General features: G+C 55.6%; 3 protein-coding genes across 3 annotated transcripts in view; 1 reads left to right on the top strand and 2 right to left on the bottom strand.

The window, feature by feature from the left end:
• Positions 1–1,204: 1,204 nt before the first annotated feature.
• Positions 1,205–10,306, bottom strand: BBK36DRAFT_1199796 (hypothetical protein; the record flags this gene model as incomplete). Its single annotated transcript, XM_024897099.1, has 6 exons — positions 1,205–1,495; positions 1,733–2,401; positions 2,490–3,537; positions 3,634–4,084; positions 4,118–4,251; positions 6,462–10,306. The coding sequence occupies 6 exons, from the start codon at positions 10,304–10,306 to the stop codon at positions 1,205–1,207; spliced, it is 6,438 nt and encodes a 2,145-aa protein (XP_024750483.1).
• A 6,281-nt stretch (positions 10,307–16,587) lies between these two features.
• Positions 16,588–18,931, top strand: BBK36DRAFT_1117027 (hypothetical protein; the record flags this gene model as incomplete). The annotated part of the gene is made up of 4 exons (XM_024890305.1): positions 16,588–16,728; positions 16,778–17,428; positions 17,486–17,914; positions 17,981–18,931. The coding sequence occupies 4 exons, from the start codon at positions 16,588–16,590 to the stop codon at positions 18,929–18,931; spliced, it is 2,172 nt and encodes a 723-aa protein (XP_024750482.1).
• Positions 18,932–19,299: 368 nt separating this feature from the next.
• The window catches only part of BBK36DRAFT_1168656 (hypothetical protein), a gene marked incomplete at both ends in the record, with an annotated part of 1,287 nt that continues 427 nt past the window's right edge, over positions 19,300–20,159 (bottom strand). The window contains one exon of the mRNA XM_024895208.1: positions 19,300–19,839. Coding sequence (XP_024750481.1) covers positions 19,300–19,839 — 540 coding nt within the window. The remainder of the gene's footprint in view (positions 19,840–20,159) is intronic.

The following is a 20,159-nucleotide window of genomic DNA, read 5'->3' as shown; positions in this document are numbered from 1 at the left end:
TTTGATTAGCGTACCAACGGTTTTACGAGGGTTCGATTATTTGCTGGCGTACGACCTCAACTTTTCTTTGTACGATTCGAGGCAACTCACACTGATCGTATCACACGAAGCAGTCGCATACTCTATGCACTGCAATGGACATTGCCGGGGCCGGGGACGAAACTACCAAGCAGGTAGAAAATCTGTTTTATCCTGAAACGGACAAATCATGCGATGTAAGCCAAGGGATCAGAGGGGAAATTCACAATCTTGTCGGTATGTGTGAGGATTTTCACGAGAGCGCAGCGGGTGCGTAGTCGTTTCAACATTGCAATCACCAACTATCCTGGCAGGAAGAGATACGCAAGAACATTTCGGGGTCTAGTTCTCAACTCGTGTATAACTAGCAGCATCTTGTGGCGGTTGGTGTAGGCGGACAGAGCCTGAAGAATGAATCGCGCACGACTGGGGGACAGAAGGACAGGGGAGAGACAATTTTGGCGTCGGCGTTGCTGGGTAGCGTTGCAAAACGACTAAATGTTGCAACTGGGAGAGATGCCTTTGTTTGAGATATTTGCAAAGATTGCTTTTACGTTGTGTTTGAGTTTGTATCAAGGCAGCCGACGCTTTCATAAAATCAAGTGTTACTCTCGCAGTCTGTCTCGCAGCATTTGAGGGCGGTCGCTTTCTACTTGTCAAGTTGTCCATTGAAACATGGAATTTGTATTCATTAAACATTGGCACTCTTCCGTAGACCCATACATATGATACATTATGCATGAGGGTACATATTGCTTGTGGGCGTAAGAGAAAGACGTAACGATGGGTATTTTTGAACATTGAAAGGAGAAAATGGATGCAACAAGTTCCCCCGAATCAGATATGAACACTGCCCCAACTTAAGGGGTTTAGCTGTGTGAGCATAAGAAATCCAGTGCAGTTACAGCTGAAATATAACAGCAACAGACAGACAACCCCCCCAATGGCAACCCAAGCGAGACGGAGGAAATAGATGAGAGCAAAACAAAAACGTAGGTAATCCTCGAGTACCTAAACTCCAGTCCATGAAGTCAAGGCATGTACGATTGTCAAGATGTACAAGGTATCATGCAAGAAAAAACTCCCCTTGACATATCATCGTCACCTTCTTTTCCCGTTTCGGATGCTTTTATGTTGCCACATTTCCGTCGATCCCTTTGATTGTTTCACATATTTGCAAAAAATTTCAAAAGGGGAACAGATTCGGATCCGGAAGCCCCTGAAAGGCGTCCGTGAACCAGGGCTCGTTCATGACAATCTTGGCCCCGCTCTCGTACATATCCTGGAGGTCGGCGGCCGCGAGGTTCAGGCCCTCAATGTCAAAGTTGGTCGGCAGGGAGGAGCTGCCGCCGCCGCCGCCGCCGACGTCGAGGTCCGCGGGCACCATGGGCTGGGCGGCGGACATCCAGGGCGGGAAGGCGGGGGCCATGGCGGAGTCGAGGTCCGTGGACGAGGGGGAGGGGTTGTGGATCTGCTGCTGAGGAGGCATGTTGGAGTTGTTGTTGTTGTTGTTGTTGTTGTTGTTGTTGTTGTTGTTGTTGTTGTTGGACGCGGAGGAGGCGGGAGGGCGGTCGGAGGGGGAGACGGAGTCGTGGAAGAAGGGCTGGGGGTGGTGGTGGTGGGCGCCGTTGAGGCCGGCGAAGATGCGGGATGCGGTGCCGCCGTCTCGGCCTGTTGTCGCGACTTCGGAGAGGAGCTGGAGAGGGGTGTTGACGTTGGGTTGGCGTTGTTGTTGTTGCTGCTGCTGCTGTTGCTGCTGCTGCATGTGCTGCGCTTGATGAGTTTGCTGCACTTGGTGCTGTTGCTGCTGGTGCTGCTGTAGTTGTTGCTGTAATTGCTGCTGGTGCTGCGTCGTTGTTCCCTGGGGTCCGTATGATCTCTGCTGCTGTTGATGTGATGACGAAGCGCCGCCATCTTCAGGAGTCGCTGATCCGCCCCCTTCCCCCTTGCCCTGCTTGAAGAACCAGCTGCGCAGCATGGCCAGCACGACCAGAAACTTGGCGGCAGGGCGACACTTGTTGTCCGCGGCCGTGGCCCGGAACTTGTCGAGCAGGGCCTCGAGGTAGTACTCGACGCGCATGTTGTCCTTGTGGATCACCTTGCCCATCTCCGACCCAGGACTCGAGGCGGAAAAGTACATCTTGATGAGGATGACGACTCCGTACGCGACCCTCATGAAGTTGAAGACGGGCAGGCAGCGGATGCTTGTGACGTCCATGGACAGGAAGGTATTGAAGATGCCGTCAATGGCCGTGAGGCAGGCCGAGAGTGCGTTGATGTGGGCGGCAGACAGGGGTTCGGTGTTGACGATGCCGTCTTTGAGGGCTTCGGTATTGAAAGGTGGCCGCCACTGATCCCCCGTTGTGTCGGAGTGAAGGGCCATCTCGTGCATGTAGAGGTTGACGACGTTGAAGTTGAGACGAAGGGTGTCTTTTCGGGTCATTCCTGTCAGTACATCAAATCAATTTGACCGGGGAAAGGGGAAACTCACGCTGCATCAGATTCTTGGGAATCGACGCAATGTACTTGTCGAGATCCCTCTCGAGGGCCCTCAGCGCATACTGCGTCCGGGCATCCGTAATGTTGACCACTGTCGACGGGTCGTCGAGCGAGAACTGCGAGCCCACCTCCTCGGCCAGGCGATGGGTCCAGACCAGATGGCAAAAGTACTTGTCCGTGGGCGCCGCGTCGGGCGACGACTCGAGGATCTCGAGACTCTCCGTCATAAAGGGCGTCCAGCGGATCAGGTTCGGGCGGTGCAGCGACATGGACGTGTTGAGGGCCAGGAAGAAGCACGTCAGCCAGGTGCGGCGGCACTCGATGCTGCAGGGGTCGGGCGGCGGATTGCGACGGAACGGCGGCGGGCCACGCCTCGAGCCGCCCTTGCGGCCCAGGCCGATGTCGATGGCCATGACGGCGGCGATGTGGACGAGCTGGTAGAACTTGAGCTCCTCAAAGTGCTCGGGCGGCCAGTACCAGATGACGGCGACGTGCATGGCCTGCACCAGCTCCAGGTTCTTCTCGCCCGTGACAATGACCTTTTCGGCAAACAGCTGCATTAGCTCGCGCTGCAGCACGCGCTGCAGCGAGTGGTTCTCGCCCGTGGCCGCGGCCATGATAGCCAGGAACAGCGTCGGCTTCGTCTTGCGCAGCTCCATGACCGTCGTGCTGGGAGGGAACACGACGGCCGGCAGATGCCGCACCATGTGCTCCTTGTACTTGTTGAACAGCCCCGTGGCGTGCTCCATGGTGATGAGCCCGCGGTCAACAATGTCGCCCTCGGTGGGCCTGGAGAAGCCTGACCAGCTGGTCGACGGCGTCATGGCCTTGTGTTCGTCGCCGCCACTCGGCCCGTCGCGATCGACCGCCTTTCTCTTCTGACCAGCCATGACGATGGGCGGCTGAAACGCCGATACGTCGTCCTGCGGTGTCCGCGTGGGCGGCGTTGGTGCCGACTGCATCATCGGCGACGCTGTCATGCCGCCTCCTGTCCATGGCCTCGCGGATCCCGTTGTTGGTCTTCCTGAGGCTCCCCCTAAACCTGTTGCTCCTCCACCACCCCCCGTCGATGCCGCAAACATCGGATATCCGCCACCAGACGAAGATATATCGGACTGATGCCGCTCCTGAGGCTGGGTGTGATGATGATGCTGCTGAGGCTGAGGCTGAGGCTGAGGCTGAGAGTGATGAGGCTGCCCAACCAGCGGGCTGTTGCTCATCAAACCCGGCACGACGACGCCGCCAGCCCCGGCGCGCGCGTGCAGGCTGGCCGTCAGGGCGTCAATCTTCTTCTCCAGCTCCGACACGCGGCTGTCCGTCTTCTTCTGCCGCTTGCGCGTGGGCGCCGTGACGACGCAGCTGCGGCCGGCCTTGCGGCAGCGCTTGCACGGCTCGCCGTCGACGGCGTCGGGCTCGCACCGCACCTTGAGCCCGCGGCAGGCCTCGCACGCCCTCGACTTTTTCGCATCGCCGGCGGCGTCCGTCGTGGACTCGCCACCCGCAGCAGCAGCTCCTGAAGATGAAGGTCCTCCTCCTGCTGCTGCTGATGACGACGATGACGCCGCCCCTGGTGGTGGTGCAACGCCAACAGCAGCGTCACCTCCGACTCCGGCCCCGGCTCCGGCTGCAGCTGAGGCGCCCGCATGCTCCAGCTGCTGCTGGTGGTGATACTGCGGCGTGCTGCCCACCGTCGACGGCGTGTCGGCGTTGTCGCGACCGCCGCGCAACGAGGCACTCGATGCCAGCCCAGCCGGGCTCGGAGTGGAATGGCTCATCCCGGTTGCCGCCTCCCCATCGCCAGGCCGCAGCCTCGGATCGAGGTCCATGCAAAGGGAAGGCAAACAACACTCACTCACACGCACACACAAGGAGAGAGAAGAGACAAGCAAGTAGAAGAAACGGGAAGAGACAAACAAGAAGAAAAGAATGAATAATGCGCCACACACACGCCCTCGCTCTCTCTCTCTCTCTCTCTTCTCTCTCTCTCCTTTGCCGCAATCCGGAAGCCCAGATAGCCGTTGCTCGGTTCCTGGTATAGGCTACTCACTCAATCAACCAACCTGACTTGTTCTCTCCCTCTTTTTTTTCCCTTTTCTGCTTGGGCGACGTAAAGGTAAGAGAGAATTGGGTTCGAGCGGCGATTTTGGACCTCCGTCGTCCGACGCGTTTAACCACCGACTTGCCGACTTTTGGTGCCTTATGTAAGCGAGGCGTTTTGGCTGCCACTTCGTCCGTCTTTTGTTCAAATAAGGAGGTTGTAATAGAGACAGAAGCACAAAGAAGGTCTTCAGTTGTCTTCTTCTCGTCTTACATTGCTAGTTTCCTATTGGTTGCAGTAACTGGGCAAACCGGTAATTCCATGGGGGGAAAAGGGGGCGAGAACAGTGAGTGAAAATAAAAACACGCATCGAAAGGCTGAAAGCGGCTCAGCTACAAGGCAACAATCGAACGAGGCTATAGCATATCACAAAGATAATAGTACTAGCAACTCCACGGAAAACCCCGCGGAAAATGGGCACCAAAAGCTACACAAAGTCCATTGAGCAATTAACTGAGAAAAGGGATCAAGAAAAAAAAGGAGGTCATGCATGTCATGCCATCCGCGGAAAGGCCCCCCATCGCTTACAGCCAAACCTGTAATAAGGAGCCCAATCGAAACATGTTCCTCCTCTGGCTTCCAGCCCAGCGGGAACAAGATCCGGCACTGCCGACAACCAGCTTTGAAGAGAACACACAGAATATAAGGTGCCCCGGATGGGTAACATCCTACTATAACTAGGGGCTAACAAAGCCAAGGCACATGCATATGCAAGGAAGAATAGAAGGAACAAAAAGTCCGGGGTAATATCAAGAGCCGTGCCTAACCAAGCAACTAACCAAGTGGGAGCCATTCATTGCCCCTGCTCGTCCGAAACAAGTTCTGGCAAGTTGCCTACTCTGTCGTAGTATATGAGTATATGCCTCATGCATTCTGTAGACATGCTTCATCTCCCCCATGATCGACGTCACGAGCTCTTATGTACTGTCCGAGGTTACCACAGAGGCGGCGTCCGAATGATGACCATATACAGCACCAAAGACGACAAGCGAGCAAGAACAAGCAGCACTCAGTTAAGCTTATGGTAAGAACCTAGTAGGGCTAGCAGCCAGCCATTCGTGTATTATAGTAGGCACCCTAGACGCGCGCGGCCAACGTATGGCTCCATGCTGTATCAACTGGTAATGAATAACCTGAGCCTCGGCTCGGCCTCAGATCTCTTCGGGAGAAGAGCAAAACGACGCAACTAAACGAAGAAAACATCGCCAACCTCCTGCAGAAAAGCTCAGCACAACTCCACGACTGGTTCTTCCCCAGTCAAAACAGAAAAATCAGCCTCAAATAACGCGTAAGACCCTAACAGCTAACTGCCCAGGCGATCTGGGACTGCAACGTATATACACACAAGGCCAATGATCATCCGGGGAAAAAAATAATAGAAGAAAAAATAGAACAAGGCAATGCTCCTTCATGCCTGATCCGATCATGGTATGATTGAGGGGTCAGAAAAAGAAAAAGCGACATAATACTCGCAGAGAAAAGAACGAAGCGAAGACAGAGGTGGAGAGAAACGAATGAAGACGAAGATAGATTCCGGTATATGATGCCGCTCCCGACTTTGGGGAGGAGAGAGTAGAACAAAGATCTTGAAATAAGGTATGATAGATCAACGTGGTATCATCGCTATGATTGAACAGAGGGGGTATGTCCTGCATGCGAAGTAATGGCAATAATAGCAATAACAATTAAAACAGAGAGAGAGGGGCAATAAAGATTCCGGACACCTTCTTTTTCAGCAAAGTATTACGATTAAAAATGCGTCTCTTCGCGCAAGCGGCTCTTGGATCCCGAGCCACCCATCATGATTGTACTCTCCCGACGCCTGTTCCTGCTTCCTTGGTCGTACGCAGCAAGGTTTGTGTTCCCCGTCTGGTCTTCCGCAGTCACGGGGAGAAGGGATCGTTCGTACGCTGGGCTGGCTCGGTGCGGCGGCTGTGAGAAGTGGCCATCCGCGCCACCACTGGTACCTTGCAGCGGGTTGGAGACTGCCCTGGGGCTCTGATGCGTGAGGTATGAGGGCTCGTAACTGTGGCGAGACGCTGCGGGCGGAGTTGGTGACCCACGACCCGGGCCCAGGTTCATCAATAGAGGAGGTGTCGGTGTCGATCTGGTCGGGTCCCGCATATCTGACCATGGTTGATGCCGAGGAGAGGCGCTTCCGGACGACGTTGACGGACGGCCCGGCGGTGGATCAAAGCGCGGCGTAGACTCCGATCGGCCGTGGCTTCCCGTCTCCGAGACGGGAGAAGGGAGCTCGTACTCTTCCGGGTCGACGCCGAAGATGGCCTCGTAGTTTTGGAGAAACGTGGCAAAGACGGGCGCGGGGATGTTGAGAGTCGGCGAAAAGACAATGCCCACGTTGCGCACCGTCATCTTGTTGACGTCCGAATTGTTGATGATCCTGATCAAAAAGGCAATCAGGTACTTGAGCAGCGTTGCGTTCGCCTGGGGCAGCCGTTGACAGAGCTCGCCCAGAGCCACCATCTTTTCGCTCTTGTCTGTAATCTCCGTCGTCGTCGACATGAACTCCAGATGCAAGTCTCTCGTCAGGATGCTGGTGGGGAGCTCGCGCAGATACAGCTTCAGAAGAGACGCCACTGCGTGGATGTCGTAGTAATGCTCGTCCGTCACCAGGTTGATGTCGCCTTCGGTGTTGAACCGCTCTCGAAGCTGTTTGATGACGACATTCGAACCACTAAGCCGGAAAATGCCCTCTTCAAGAATTGCGTTCTGAGCCTCCAGATACTGGATGCAGCGGTAGACAACCGAAGGGAGGGGCACGTCCACGTCCAACGGTGGGTTGTACCGCACGGCCTCTGCCAGGGGCGCACCGAACACTTGGCGCACCGGGCCGTGGTAGCCGTTCTGCGGCGGAGTCGCCCCAGAGCCGCTTTCGCTGCCTCCAAACATGGATTCTTGTCCGTCCGACGAGGTGCGCGACTTCGGACCGAAGCCAAAGAAACTCCGCTTTCGCTGCTTCTTCTCATCGTGAGAGGGGGCCGGTGCGGGCGGCGGCGCCGCCAGGTTCATCCTGCTTCCCCACGAGGAGGCATCCGAAATCACCTGGGGATCCTTTGGCGCGGAGATGAGCTTCGAGTGCGAATCTGTGCTGGCGTGGTGGTGCTGCTCGTTCTGGCTGCCGGCTGTCTTTGGCCGGTTGCCATGGTTGCCCTGGTGCGGCGCATCGCCAGCGTGAGTAGAGTCGTATCTCACTCCAATCAGCGTGTCTGAACCCGCCGTTTGATGCTGCTGCTGGCCTGCTTTGCTTCCCTTTTTGGACTTGTTGAGCTGGTCTCCGGATGTCTGTCGGTCGTGAACAGTTGGCCTTGACGCATGCTGGTCCTCGTCGGGTTCTCGGTAGTCGATCCACTGCAACAGGTTATCTACCCAGATATCTCTTTCTCGGTCGTTCTCAGCGCACAAGACATGTTTGACGTGATTGCTGGAGTCCTTCTTCTTAGGTTCAAGAATCAGGAAAGCGTGGCGATACTGACTGTCCAGCTCCTCGTCGTTGCCGTTGGATGTCGGGGTGTTGGCTTCGTTGTTGTGAGATTGCTTGCCGATCTGGGCGTTCTGAAGCTTGATGGTGCCCAGATGCGCGCCGCCTGGAGTCTCATAGTACTTCAGAAGAGGTCCGTTGAGAACAAAAAACCGTGATTTCCATCCGCCAAAGTTTTTCCCCTTCTTGGTGAGATAACCATTCCGGGTGGGTCGACCGTCCGATCGAATCGAAGAGTTGTCGTCCTTTGACTTGAAGGTTTGCCCAGTTTCGTCGGCGTTGGGAGGCAGTGTATGGTTCGAGAGGTATTTGCAAAGCTCCAGGGCTGTTGGGGTGTCGAGGGGAGTATTCAGGAGCTCGTCCATGTATTGGTCCAGGAAGGCTCTGCGGGCATCGATCTTGGCAGGAGCATGGCCGGTAAACAATGACCTGTCCGGAGTTCTGGCCGTGAACGCAGGGCACTGCTTCAGCCGCTGGTCCAGCTTTGCCAAAGACGCAGAGTCCTTCTCTACGCGCCATAGCTCACCCCCGTCAGCCCGCGAAATGATGGCAAGCGTGAACACCGGATCCTCTTCAAGCTGAGTCAACGACAAGAGGCTTGCTCTGGAAGGCTTCATACGGGAGGACGCAACCCTGATGGCGATGGATGGCAACGCATTTGGCGGCAGTAACAGATCGGGGTATTCGTCAGTCACCAAGCCTCTATAAATGACCGTCCGTTCCACTGGGCTCGAAGCGCCCTTTGAATAATCCCCAGTCTCCATCGCCCTCTTCAATGGGTTTCCATCGCTGAGTGATGCAGTGGGCGGCACTACCAGAGGCGTACCCGGCGGCATGGGGATGGCTTGTCGTGGTGGTCGTGGTGACAACGGACCTCCTCTCGGAGACAATGGCGGGTTCCCGAGGGTCATTTTCGGGTTTCCAAAGGGCCTAGGGCTAGCAGGCAAGCCAGGACTGAGGACGGGAGCGGTCAGCTCCCTGGGCTTGTCTCCGCTCAGAACAGCATCCAGCGACGCGGTTGGCATCCCAGGCTGCAAACTGGCGGGCACGGATGAAGGGCTCAAAGGAGGTCTAGAGTTGGCGGTTTCGGGCTGTTTGGATACGCTCCTTGCCTCCGCCTCCTGGATGGCTATAACCTCGCGCTCGCGATCGTCTTCCTCACGCGTTCGTCGCCGGCCGCGCTTCTCTGGAATAATTTCGTCAACCTCAGAGACGTCGTCGTAATCGGAATCGGCGTCGTCAACAGCGACAGAAGAGTCCGTATGGCGTTGGATCTCCTGCCTGAGCTGAAGAGGCGCGGGAGGTGCTTTCCGCGGAGGGGAAGGGAACTTGCTAATGCCCTCATCCGGCTGTGGCGTGGGCCCCATGACGGTCACTGTTGGAGGAGCGTCGGCGGCGGGAGGCTTCGGCGGCGGCTTCTGGGGCGGGTGGCTCGGCAGGCTGCGCGACGGAGGCAGCGATGTGTCGAAGGGTATATCATTAAGCTGCTCATTATTCTTTTCTCTCCGCGCCTTGTCTTCGGCCTGCTCTTCTGCTTCATGATTGTAATGGTCCAGAGCATATTCCTGGGGCTCGGGCATTGTTTCCGACGGGTTCAAGAGCTCGGACACAGCTGAGGGAGGTGCATGTGATCGGTCTGCGGGAGGGGTTATTGGATAGGGAGCCAGAGCCATGTCAACCGGCGACCCTAGGCTCTCCGTGTCCAGCTTGGGCGTGTTGGGCAATGGCGCTGGGGGCTCCTTGGGCGACTCGACTTCCTGGCGCAGCAGGAGTGTATCGCTTTGCGCATCCGAATCTTTCCTCTCACCCTGCCAACCGGGTGGCTTCACTAACAAGGGGTTTGCCATCAGTTCCTTCAGCTTTTTCCGGTACTTTTCCTTGTCTTTGAGGGCAGCCTCCAAGTCCTTATTCAGCCCCAGGATCATGGCCCTCTGTTTATCCACCAGGCGCCATAGCTGGCTGTTCTGCTGCGCCTGCGACTGTTTTTCTTTGAGCAAGTACTGGATCACGGCCTCGGGGCTTCCGGCAGTTTTAATCAACTTTGCAATTTCTTCCGAGTTCGCTTGGGCTTGGGCGGCGTTGTTCGCCTGCGCGCTCGAGGAGGCGGCAGAAATGGCACTGTCGATGGAGGAGTTGCGAGGCAGGCTTCCAGCAGCACCGCCGGCCGCGGTAGATGTCGCTGCACTAGCCATTGCTGAGCTCGGAGCCTTGCTCGACGAGCCTTCAGTAGGCTTCGAATTCAGAGGTCGCTGGGCGTTTTGGGTATCATTCGGAAGGGCGTTGGGAGACGGTCTAGTTTGCAGCGCGTATTAGGACGTGTTCAATCTTGATCGACCACAAGCCATGCCATTCCCTCCTCCGTCATTGTCATCGAACCACTCGTTCCTTTACTCTTTCTTTCTACATCCAGATAGATGTGTGGTTTCCATATGAGGGCGACATACCTAGGGCTCTCCTCGTCTGGGCTGGAGGGGCTGGACGAGTCTGAGTAGAAGGTGGTGTGTCCAGCAGAGGAAGGTGTTGTATTCCCACGAGGTCGCGTGTCAATGGGCGGCGGACGTCTCTGGCCTATGGCAGCACTTGGCCAAGGGGGGCTGGGTGTGGTCAGCGAGGAAGCTGTGTAGCTCGGCGACGACAATGGGCTCGGTATCGAAGGACGTGAGGATCTGTGTTTGCGCCAGAGAAGGGCATCAGCATCAGCACGAGGCCAAGAAGAAAGAAAAAGCAAGCAAAGACGACAAAGCAGTACAAAGAAGAGCCGAGGCAGGCCAAGCAAAGCAAAAACAGAAAACGATTGGTGGCAAGCAACTCTGGACTGGAGGGTAAACTCGTACTCCGTGACACCGGGAAATCGCAATAAGACAGGTATGGTAAGCGGCAAGATGAAACCGGGGGGCCCAAATATAGACGGGGCAACCCTTGCGCAACGTTCGAGCCGCGATTCACCGTGGTGGTAGGGGTCAGGGGCAAGGTGAGATGAAAGCACTGTGTGTAGTAGTGGTATGTAGTGCAAAGTTTCGAGCGACAGACGGCGCGCAGTGCTCTTCCATAGACCTGTACCAACGGCCAAGCAACAATGAGGCGAACGGGGGGCACTTGTCAGGGGTCTGGGCGGTGGATGCAGAGGGAGTGTGCGTGAGAGAGACAGACAGAGTGGGTTGTGTGTTCAGGTGCGAGGCAGGTATGGTATGCACAAGGAGCACGACGAATGTCTGCAATGGTTTTGGCTTTGGATGAAAGGGTAGGAAAGGCGGGCTAGCGAAAGAAGCACAGACGACGGCTTCTGGGCTCTGGGACTAGTAGCGAGCCAGGGGGTGCGGTCGCTTCTCTGGTCCTTGGATTTCGCTGCTCACCTGGTTTTGGCTGGCGCCCTGCCCGAGAACGAGCTGACTGGCGCCGTCGACATGGGCGCGAGGTTTGCAGCAGCTGAGGCGACGGAATTCGCTTGTTTGAGTATCAGGTTCGGGACGGGCACGGATGGCCGTTGAAGAAGGCAAGCCTGTCGATTCGTCGGCGCAAATGCCAGTGCCGGTACCAGTGCCGGAGCCGGTGGCGATGCTGTGATGCCAGGTCGAAAAACCGGCGTGAAGAATCGACGCAGGTGTCAGGAGCCAGTGCCCGACGGCAAAACCGCCTGCTGCTGAGACTCTGCCTGTACTAGTAGTCGTGCGAATAGCGGCGACGCTGCTACTGCTACCTAGTCGCTATCGAGCCCGTCTTAGGTCTGCGACAAGGTGTCGGGCGTCTGGCGCCGGAGCTCGTGCCCACGCCTGAGTGCAGATAGTATTAGTCTATGGCGTGCGTGGGGAGGCCAATTTCAGGTGGAGGACGGCTGTCTGAGCTCGCCTGCCGGTTCCTTGTTGGCAATGCCTGCTTCGCTTCACCCTTGATCCGCGCTGCATGCACGTCTAAGTACCGTGACGGGGCCAGTTCTCATGAAGCCAAGTGTGGAGGCGAGAGGGAGAGAAGAGGGAGCGCTGTGACCAGGTCCAGGCACCTCCAGGCACCAGGGGGGGACGAGGGAGAGACAAATGGAGACGGACTCGGGTCGCAGTACTAATAAAAGGCAGCGGCGCTCCTTGAGAGACCAGAACCGCCAGCAAGATTGGCCTTTGTCTCGACTCTTCCTCTTTTTGTTGATTCTCTTTCTTGTGATTCTTTCTTTGTTCTTTCGTTTGCCGGCTCGCTTCTTCGCTTTCGAGGCTTCGTCTTCGCCTTTCTTTCCCCTGCTTCGGCTAATAAGGCGAGGAGTGGCTAGCCCGGACAGACGATGATGATCGTGGTCGACGTGGATCGACTGTTGATGGACAGCCGGACCCTTGGGTGATCGGCCCTCGAACCCAATACGAACGGAGTTGCAGGAAACAGAGAGAGATAAGAAGGGGAATTGCTGGGCCGGGGCAGAGGTCAGCCGAAGCCAGTGGGCACGGGTCACAGCAAGAAAAGATGCACGACTGGCCGAAATTTGCACGCAGCAGAGGAGATGAGATTTAATGGATGCGCGGCAGATTCTCTCGTACCACCAGGGCGGTGATGTCAAGTTGGCAGTAAGTTGAACGACAGAACAACACTGCAGCGCCTGCTGCCGGGATGCAATGGTACCTGCCTACTAGGTATCGCTACGTTGAGTGCAAGGCGCTCCTGGAGGCCGGGGGGTACATTATGCAGAGGTCCCTCTGAGATGGAACCCAAAAAGTTTTTGCATCGCCACGTCGCTACTTGGACGCCGGTCTTGTTCGCCTGTCATATCTCGTCTCTCATTATCATTGCTATCACCTCCGTCAGCAATCCTCGAGTCTCCCGGCACAGCTGCTCTTCGATCCCCACAACTTTGCCTCTGGAATGTTCTTGTATGTATGACATCCACAGCTGACCGCAGCTCTCGACTCGCCTAGAGATGGAGAAGAAAACCGGCGTCCGCTCAGATCAAATCGAGGCCGTGCCGCTTGCTCGGGCCCTTCGGAACCATTGCCCTGCTGGCGTGATTCTCCACTCCTCTTCGGCTTCTTTTTCGTCTTCCAGTTCTTATCATAACGCCAACTGCCAGTACCTTTCCGCTCCCATTGACTCGAAGACAAGCCTGGCCCACGTGGGTTGCGTTCCTGAGCTCGACACCACCGCGAACCTGCAATTGGCACTGCTCCCGAGAGGCTCGGATTGCTCATAAGACGGAGAAACAACTCCGTCTCTGTGCATGTCCTCATTTAAAGCGCAGGAGATTCGGCCACGCGCCAGAGGGCTGCTAGCTCCATGCTCTATTGACAGCGAGACAAATGACCAAGGCCAGCCAAGCGCCAGGACGGAGCCTTGGGAGTCGTGGTCCTCCTTGCATGATGCCAGGGCCCCCGCCGGATGGGCTAGCAATCTCCGGGTTTGCCCCCCCGGCGCGCGCTCGTGCAGTCCTCTGCTCTGTCGATGGCCTCTTCTGCACGGAATGGCGGCTGACGCGCTCCTCAGCGGCAATTCTCTTCAAGGTCCATCCCAGCAAGGCACCGCTTTGGCCCCCCTGCAGCTCTGGCTGCTGCACGTCGCCTTTCGTAAATTAAAAGTAGGGGAACGGTGGGGACCCAATCTAGGCGCCAATTAGCCCTCTCGCCTTAGACCTCTTCGAGCAGAGCTGGGCCAGGCTCTTTTTTTACTCTTGAATCTTGTGATGCGTGTCACGCAGATGGTGTGGTTGCAGATGTACCATCGACTAAGGCACCTTGGCACCGAAGGATCAAGGTCGACTCCATTTGTAATGCCTTGGGATGCTCGTAACTGGCGATGGCATGTCTTACCTAAGGCAATGATAAATGAACTCTGGTGCCTGGGAGAACGAGATCTCCGGCAGGCCTGGAGGAAGTTTGCCCTCGGCGCTGTTTTGATATTACATCTTTATTAACCCAGGGTAGCCCACCAGATCGAAATACTCCGTATTACTACGAGACTTGCGGCAGACAGCTTGGCGTACCATATTATGGGGATTAAAGTAGTGCCTCTATGGGGCCAATGGTTTTTCAGCATCTCAGAAACCCAGAATTTCACAGTGCTGTTGATGCTCGTTATAGTTTGTGATCCTGCCATATGCCTCTGTCTCTACCTAGGTACCTAAGCAGTATGAAGTATATATCAGGACTGACCTATCACTCTCCGTCGACAGCCCTTGAGATGCTAGATAGCTGCTCCCAAAAGGGAGCATCAATCCCACAGAGAAGATAGGGATTCTGCCATTCCAATTCACACCTGAAGTGTATCACGAGTCCAGCTTTCGAGCATCATAGTCCTTTCACTCTTTCTCGCTCAGTGCAAGCATTACCTCAACTTACGTTAACTAACATCTTGTTCCTTGCCTCCAGGCAGCTTGTACTAACACATTGGTTGCACACATTTGGCAGGTTTTGCCAGCAGCAGCAACTTGTACCACCTACCTTTTGCACATGCGCCTGTACAACTGAAGTGCTGTTAAGTAAGGTACCTTCAATTCGAGGGATCTTGGCCCCATCCTTCCTTCTCTTTTTTTTTTATAGAGTGGAGATGCATCTGAGAAAAGGTACTTTGCGCCTCGTGCCGCTAGAAGAATCCTTGCAAGGCAGCTGCATCCTGGTCATGTGTTGCCCATCAATTGCACGAGCGGTGTCAGCCTCGTTTGAGCCCGAGGCTGAATCAATCTTCCCACTTCCCTTGATCAAAGCTGAGGGAAGAGGCAAAGAAGAGGCAGAAAAGAGTCAGAAAAGAGACCCGGCAAAACAAGGTAAACAGCGTCCTGTGTACGATCATGAAAGCCAAGCTGACTTGACCTATCAAGGTTCCGTGTACCTGCCTGTACTACTTGGTGCCTGTACGTGACATCAAGCGCGCAGCCTAGCCAAACTCTCGTCTCCATGTTCCTGAGTTTAGCAGACTCGACTGTCTGAGTCAGGCCAGAGCCTCGGCTTTCCTGGCCGATTACTTGCAGACAGAATATTCGGAAGCATGGCGCACGACGCCAGAGGGCGCCGCGAACGCCCGCGCCGCTCCACTGGGGGCTCTGAAGCTTACCTGGTTTGTGCGCCCTGTTCTATGGCTTGAGTGAGATGGCATGGCAACAGCTTACGAGACAAATGCCTGTAGCCGCCCCAACGACGATGGGCTGCGGACACTGAGACACCTCGTGAACGCCGCGATGGCCTCAATTTCGAGGATTCTTGGGAGGTAGAGCCGCGCGAATACCGCATTCGTCGTGACTACAGTGAAGAAGCAGAGAGAGCCACAAGACCAATTGTGATTAGACAAGCAGATGGAAGGTCATTTCCTACGACCCAGCACCGAGGACAACGAAGCTTGGGCAGAGAGCATTCGGGGGTCGAGCTCAACCGGGAGAGAATCGAGAGAGTTGTCATCTCAGAGTCTCCTACTGGTCTTCGTCATGCGAACTCTTCAGATAGCGAAGACGATGAGCGTGTGGAAAGACGTGGAGTATTTGATGTCAGATTGCGTGGTGAAACGGATGATCAGGTTCCCGGTGCTGCCAACAATGGAACTCACTATGAGAGGACTGATGTCGAAGCGCATGAATATATCAGACGTCGACCCGTCAGCCCTATCATTGAGGATATCGACACGTTCGACGAATTCCAGTTCACGTTCCCGGCAGAGGACCCTTCAAAGGAGGCCGACTCGGACTTGGAGGCTCCGACAACTGAAAGCGAATCTACGCAAAAAGTTGAAAGTCCGCTGTCCAATGTTGTCACTGCGCCGGGGATATTCAATGCCAGCTACTCTGGGACCGCAGAGCTCGGGGCTCAACATGAAGTGAATTTGACAGTCCTTCATGATTCTCGAGGCCAGACTCAGCCTCTATTCCGATGGCTGTAAGTCTGGTTCAAGACCCAGGCCATTACTCTAGATGTTGGTTGCTGATCTTGATCTAGCCATATTCGTCAAGAAATAATGAACTTTGACGCGTTCTGGGTACAAGAGCCTGCAATCTTTCATCCAACTCCAGGCTGACGTTCGTTGCAGGTCCAAGTATCTCGCCATATCCGGTTTCGAGATGCTGAAAGAAGTGCTGTTGCCAACCTCCAAGCCGAGGTCAAGCGGCAATGTGCCAAGACTCGATACTCTCCCCAGGGCGCAAAAGTAGGCTACATGGAGCCTCGATGCATGCAGACTCCGATTCATTGGTCGGATAAGAAAGCATCGGACGACTCTCATGTGGCTAATTGGATCTGCATCCCATACTTCCGCCTCCAACAGTATTCCGAGTCTCCTTCGGCTTCGAATACGGCGCTATTCCCGGCACAGACTTTGCTCCAATCCCAATATTCTCGCAGTAGCCAGCAGAGAGATATGGATCAGGCGGTGTGCCAGCTTGGACAAGTTCCGCGAGGTTACTGTTTCCATATCTCACAACTGTGGTGCCTGATTGTTGGCAATAGTAGGTATCCTGCAATGGCACTTCACCTCGCCCTTCTGCTAACACAACGCTGGCGTCCTTGTCACTTGTGGTACGATGTCGCAATCCGACTTACAAGGAACAACGGTCAAAGTGAATCCAGTGCCGTGTCAAACGGGCGGGCTGAATAGAATTCTCGTGTCATATGGTGGAGCGTTGATGTGGTCTCTGGCAACCAATGAATGCCGGACGTGGTTTGTAAGTCATCTCAGGCATTTGGCAGCAGCTGACATGGCTAACTGGCCAGGCTTTTATTTCCCATTTCCATGCCTTTTGGCCGCGAAGGATTGAGTTCTGGCATAATGATCGTCTAATCACTGCAGAAAATTGGGACAAGGTCCTAAAACTGGCTGAAGGGCTAAAGGGCGATGTGAAGTTGAAGTTGAAGCTGGCGTATGATGTCCCCCGAGGAACGGCTGATTGCCTACAAACGGCTAACGAGATCATCAGGCAACCGGATATGCCTCGAGGGTTGTTCATCGTGGGTTCCAAGGCATCTGGAAAGCGTCCTGAACACTCGGCAGCAGCTCCATTGGAATATCTGCACGTCTTCACGCTTGTGTCGAAAAGCTCAGAATCGACTGGTGACGCTGTACTCCAGGACCTACAGGGCCAACTATCGGCAGCCGAAAAGTTCCTGACGGAGAAGACGTCGTACTCAGCACAGAGAGGATATAAACGATGCGGACTCATGACGAGAGATGGTCTACACGAGTATCTGGAAAAACTCGCAGCTCGCGTCGACGAGAAGAAAAGTGATACAGCCCGCCGCTCGTATGATGACAGCCTCGCCGTCTTCAACATGGCGGACATGCTGTTCCAAACATTCTTCCCTCTCACATTCCACGGACTTCCCACCACAGGCAAATACTGGGGCGCGCTGAGCAAGCTGCTGAAGGTGAGACTTTTTATGATGGCTCTCATTGCGTAAAAGTGACCAGTCTAACTTGAACAGATACCCGAGCTCGATGGCGACAATGCTGTAGATGCAACCCCCTCTTCCATTTTGGACATCAAAAACGCTCTCTTTGACTTGACTCAGGACATACCGTCGTTCCAAGATATCATGGCATTTGCAGGAAAAGAAGATCGGGCTGCCATGACATTGCCCAATGAGCTTGTGACTGCGTGGCTACACATCGTTTTCGGCCTGATTTACAGTACCTATGCGCCGGACTGGCAAAGCCACATGATAAAGGCCAGACAGCTGATGAGAGACGGAATGCAGAAGCTGATTCAGGGCATTTCCAACGATAATCTGCTGGACAAGGCTGTCATGCTGCCAACTGAAATCATGTCGCTCATCACACTCAATCTCTTGCATGACGACGTGGGGAAGTATGATGACATTGGCGACACGTACTCGCTCTACCTCAATCTCCTAGTATGTGTCTTCATTTACCTGGCCAGGGTTGTCTTTTGAGCATGGGGGCAAGCTGACCATGAGCAGGACACAGACATCACCACGAAGCCATCCAATCGGACGTATCAGCATCGAATTGATCTCGTCAAGCAAGAAATGACCGCCATCAAAAGGACCCTAGCGAAACAGCGAAGCATAATCGCGATGCTGAGGAATAAGACCAGCTACGCCCAAGGAAATTTCGTCGTCAGATACGGAGAGGAGATGCCACCGCGCATGAGAACCGACTACGAGGACGACGTGAGAACTGCCCCCGGGTACAGACATCGAGCTGCTGAAGTCAGGACGCTTGGACTCGGCGACTACGAGCGGCGCGGAGTCGGTGTCCAGTTCCTCGACGACTTGGAGGCAGCTTCCAAGCTGTCGTCGACAGACGCGGGAGGGTTTCGAGGCCTCTTTCTGGCCGACTGCGCGAAGCTCATAGAACAAAGAGAGTACGAGTTCCGGCGAAACACAGAGTATGCCGAGGATCTCGAGCGAGAGATATCGTACAAGATGGAGTGGACCAAGGACAAGCAGGAGAACGCCATCTACGCGTTCACTCTGGTGACGATCATCTTCCTGCCGCTGAGCGCCATATCGAGCATCTTTGGCATGAACACCAACGACATCCGCAACATGGACTTTGACCAATGGCTCTACTGGGCGGTGGCCCTGCCTGTCACCATCATCATCATCATTGCGGGCCTGTGGTGGATGGACGAGCTCGGCAACGCAACGGACTGGCTCCTTGGCAGGCGCGGTCGTTCGCCGGAGTACGGGGGGCCCTCGCTGCCTTCCGGAGCCGGCGTGGCTAGGCCAAGTGTGCCAGTGACGGACTATGAGTCGGCGAGCCTTGACAGCGAGGAGATGCCCGTTGCGCATCATCGAGCGCGATATCTGCGGCCGACTATGCGGAGTTATAGCGGCAATGTTGAGGTTGTCCTGCCTGCTGTGCCGCGGCCGCGAAGGCGCAGGAGCTCTTACTACAAATACTGAGTTGTCTTGGATACTGGCCAAGTCGGCACGCTGGCCAGCCACTGACTGGATGTGCTCTTGACAGTCTACGTTCACTGAAACGACACTAATAAGAAGACGAGGTGCAGAGAATAAGGGTGTACATAAAATAAGTTGCTCATATCGTGATCGTAAATAGTTGTCCAGTACGTGACCCAATCGGGGCAAGCAAACATGTGTCGTTACAGCATAAATGTCTCGGCCTTACACCGAGACTCATTAAACCAAGAACCCGAACCAGTCATCGCATAGACATATCCCACGCATTCGCCCAAATACACTCTCGTGAAATCTGCCGCAAAAAGCAAGGAAGAAAGGCCGTGTAATCGCAGAGTCGAAAAAGAGCACCACTAGAACCGATATTCGCGATCCTTGATACGAATAAACTCCCGCTCCTCCCGCTCCCTATCGTCAATGTACCGCGGCGGCGACGGCGACTCACGCCTGCGCCTGGGGCTGCGCGGGGCGTCCACGTAGCGGTACGTCTTGTACTGGGGCTCGGCCGGCACGGGCACAGGATAAGGGATGTAGCGCTCCCTCTCGACGTAGACCTCCCGGTCGCGCGACTCCTCGACGTCGCGGTCGCGGTCGCGCTCACGGTCACGGTCGTAGTCGTAGTCGTGGCGGTAGCGGTCGAGGTCATCTTCATCGTCATCGTCGATCTCGCGGTGGCGGTGGTGGCTGCGGCTGCGGCTGCGGGAGTGGCTTGAGATGGAGGATGCGGAGGAGGGGCTCTCGGAGCGGTGGTGGTGGTGGTGGCGCTCGGACGACTTTTTGGACTCCTTCTTTTTGGATTTGGATTTGGACCTGGACTTGGACTTTGACTTGGACTTTGACTTTGACTTTTCCTTTTCGTCCTCGCTGACGGCGATGACCTCTATGATTTCCGGCTCGGGGAGGGGGAGGCGGCGGCTGGGAGGGCGGGCGCGGCTACGGCGGAGGCGGCGGGCAGATGGTGGTGGTCGGAGTGCTCGTGGTCGTGATAGGCGGCGGACGAGGACGAGGAGGAGGAGGAGGCCGCGGGTAGAAGGGGGTGCTCGGCGTCGTAGTGGTAGTAATAGGGGGAGGCGGGCAGGTGGTGGTGGTCGGGGTCGGAGTGGGAGTAGGCGGGGAGATGTGGGTCGGGGGAGTGGGCGGCGGGTACGTGGTGGTGTTGGTGGTAGTGTTGGGGAAGGGGAAGGGCGCGGTGGTGCTCGGGCTTTAGTAGCTT

Source organism: Trichoderma citrinoviride, assembly GCF_003025115.1.
Source record: "Trichoderma citrinoviride strain TUCIM 6016 unplaced genomic scaffold BBK36scaffold_6, whole genome shotgun sequence".
In the NCBI taxonomy this organism is placed as follows: Eukaryota; Fungi; Ascomycota; class Sordariomycetes; order Hypocreales; family Hypocreaceae; genus Trichoderma; species Trichoderma citrinoviride.
Note: the sequence above shows the minus strand (reverse complement) of the source record. Positions and strands in the feature narration are given on the sequence as shown.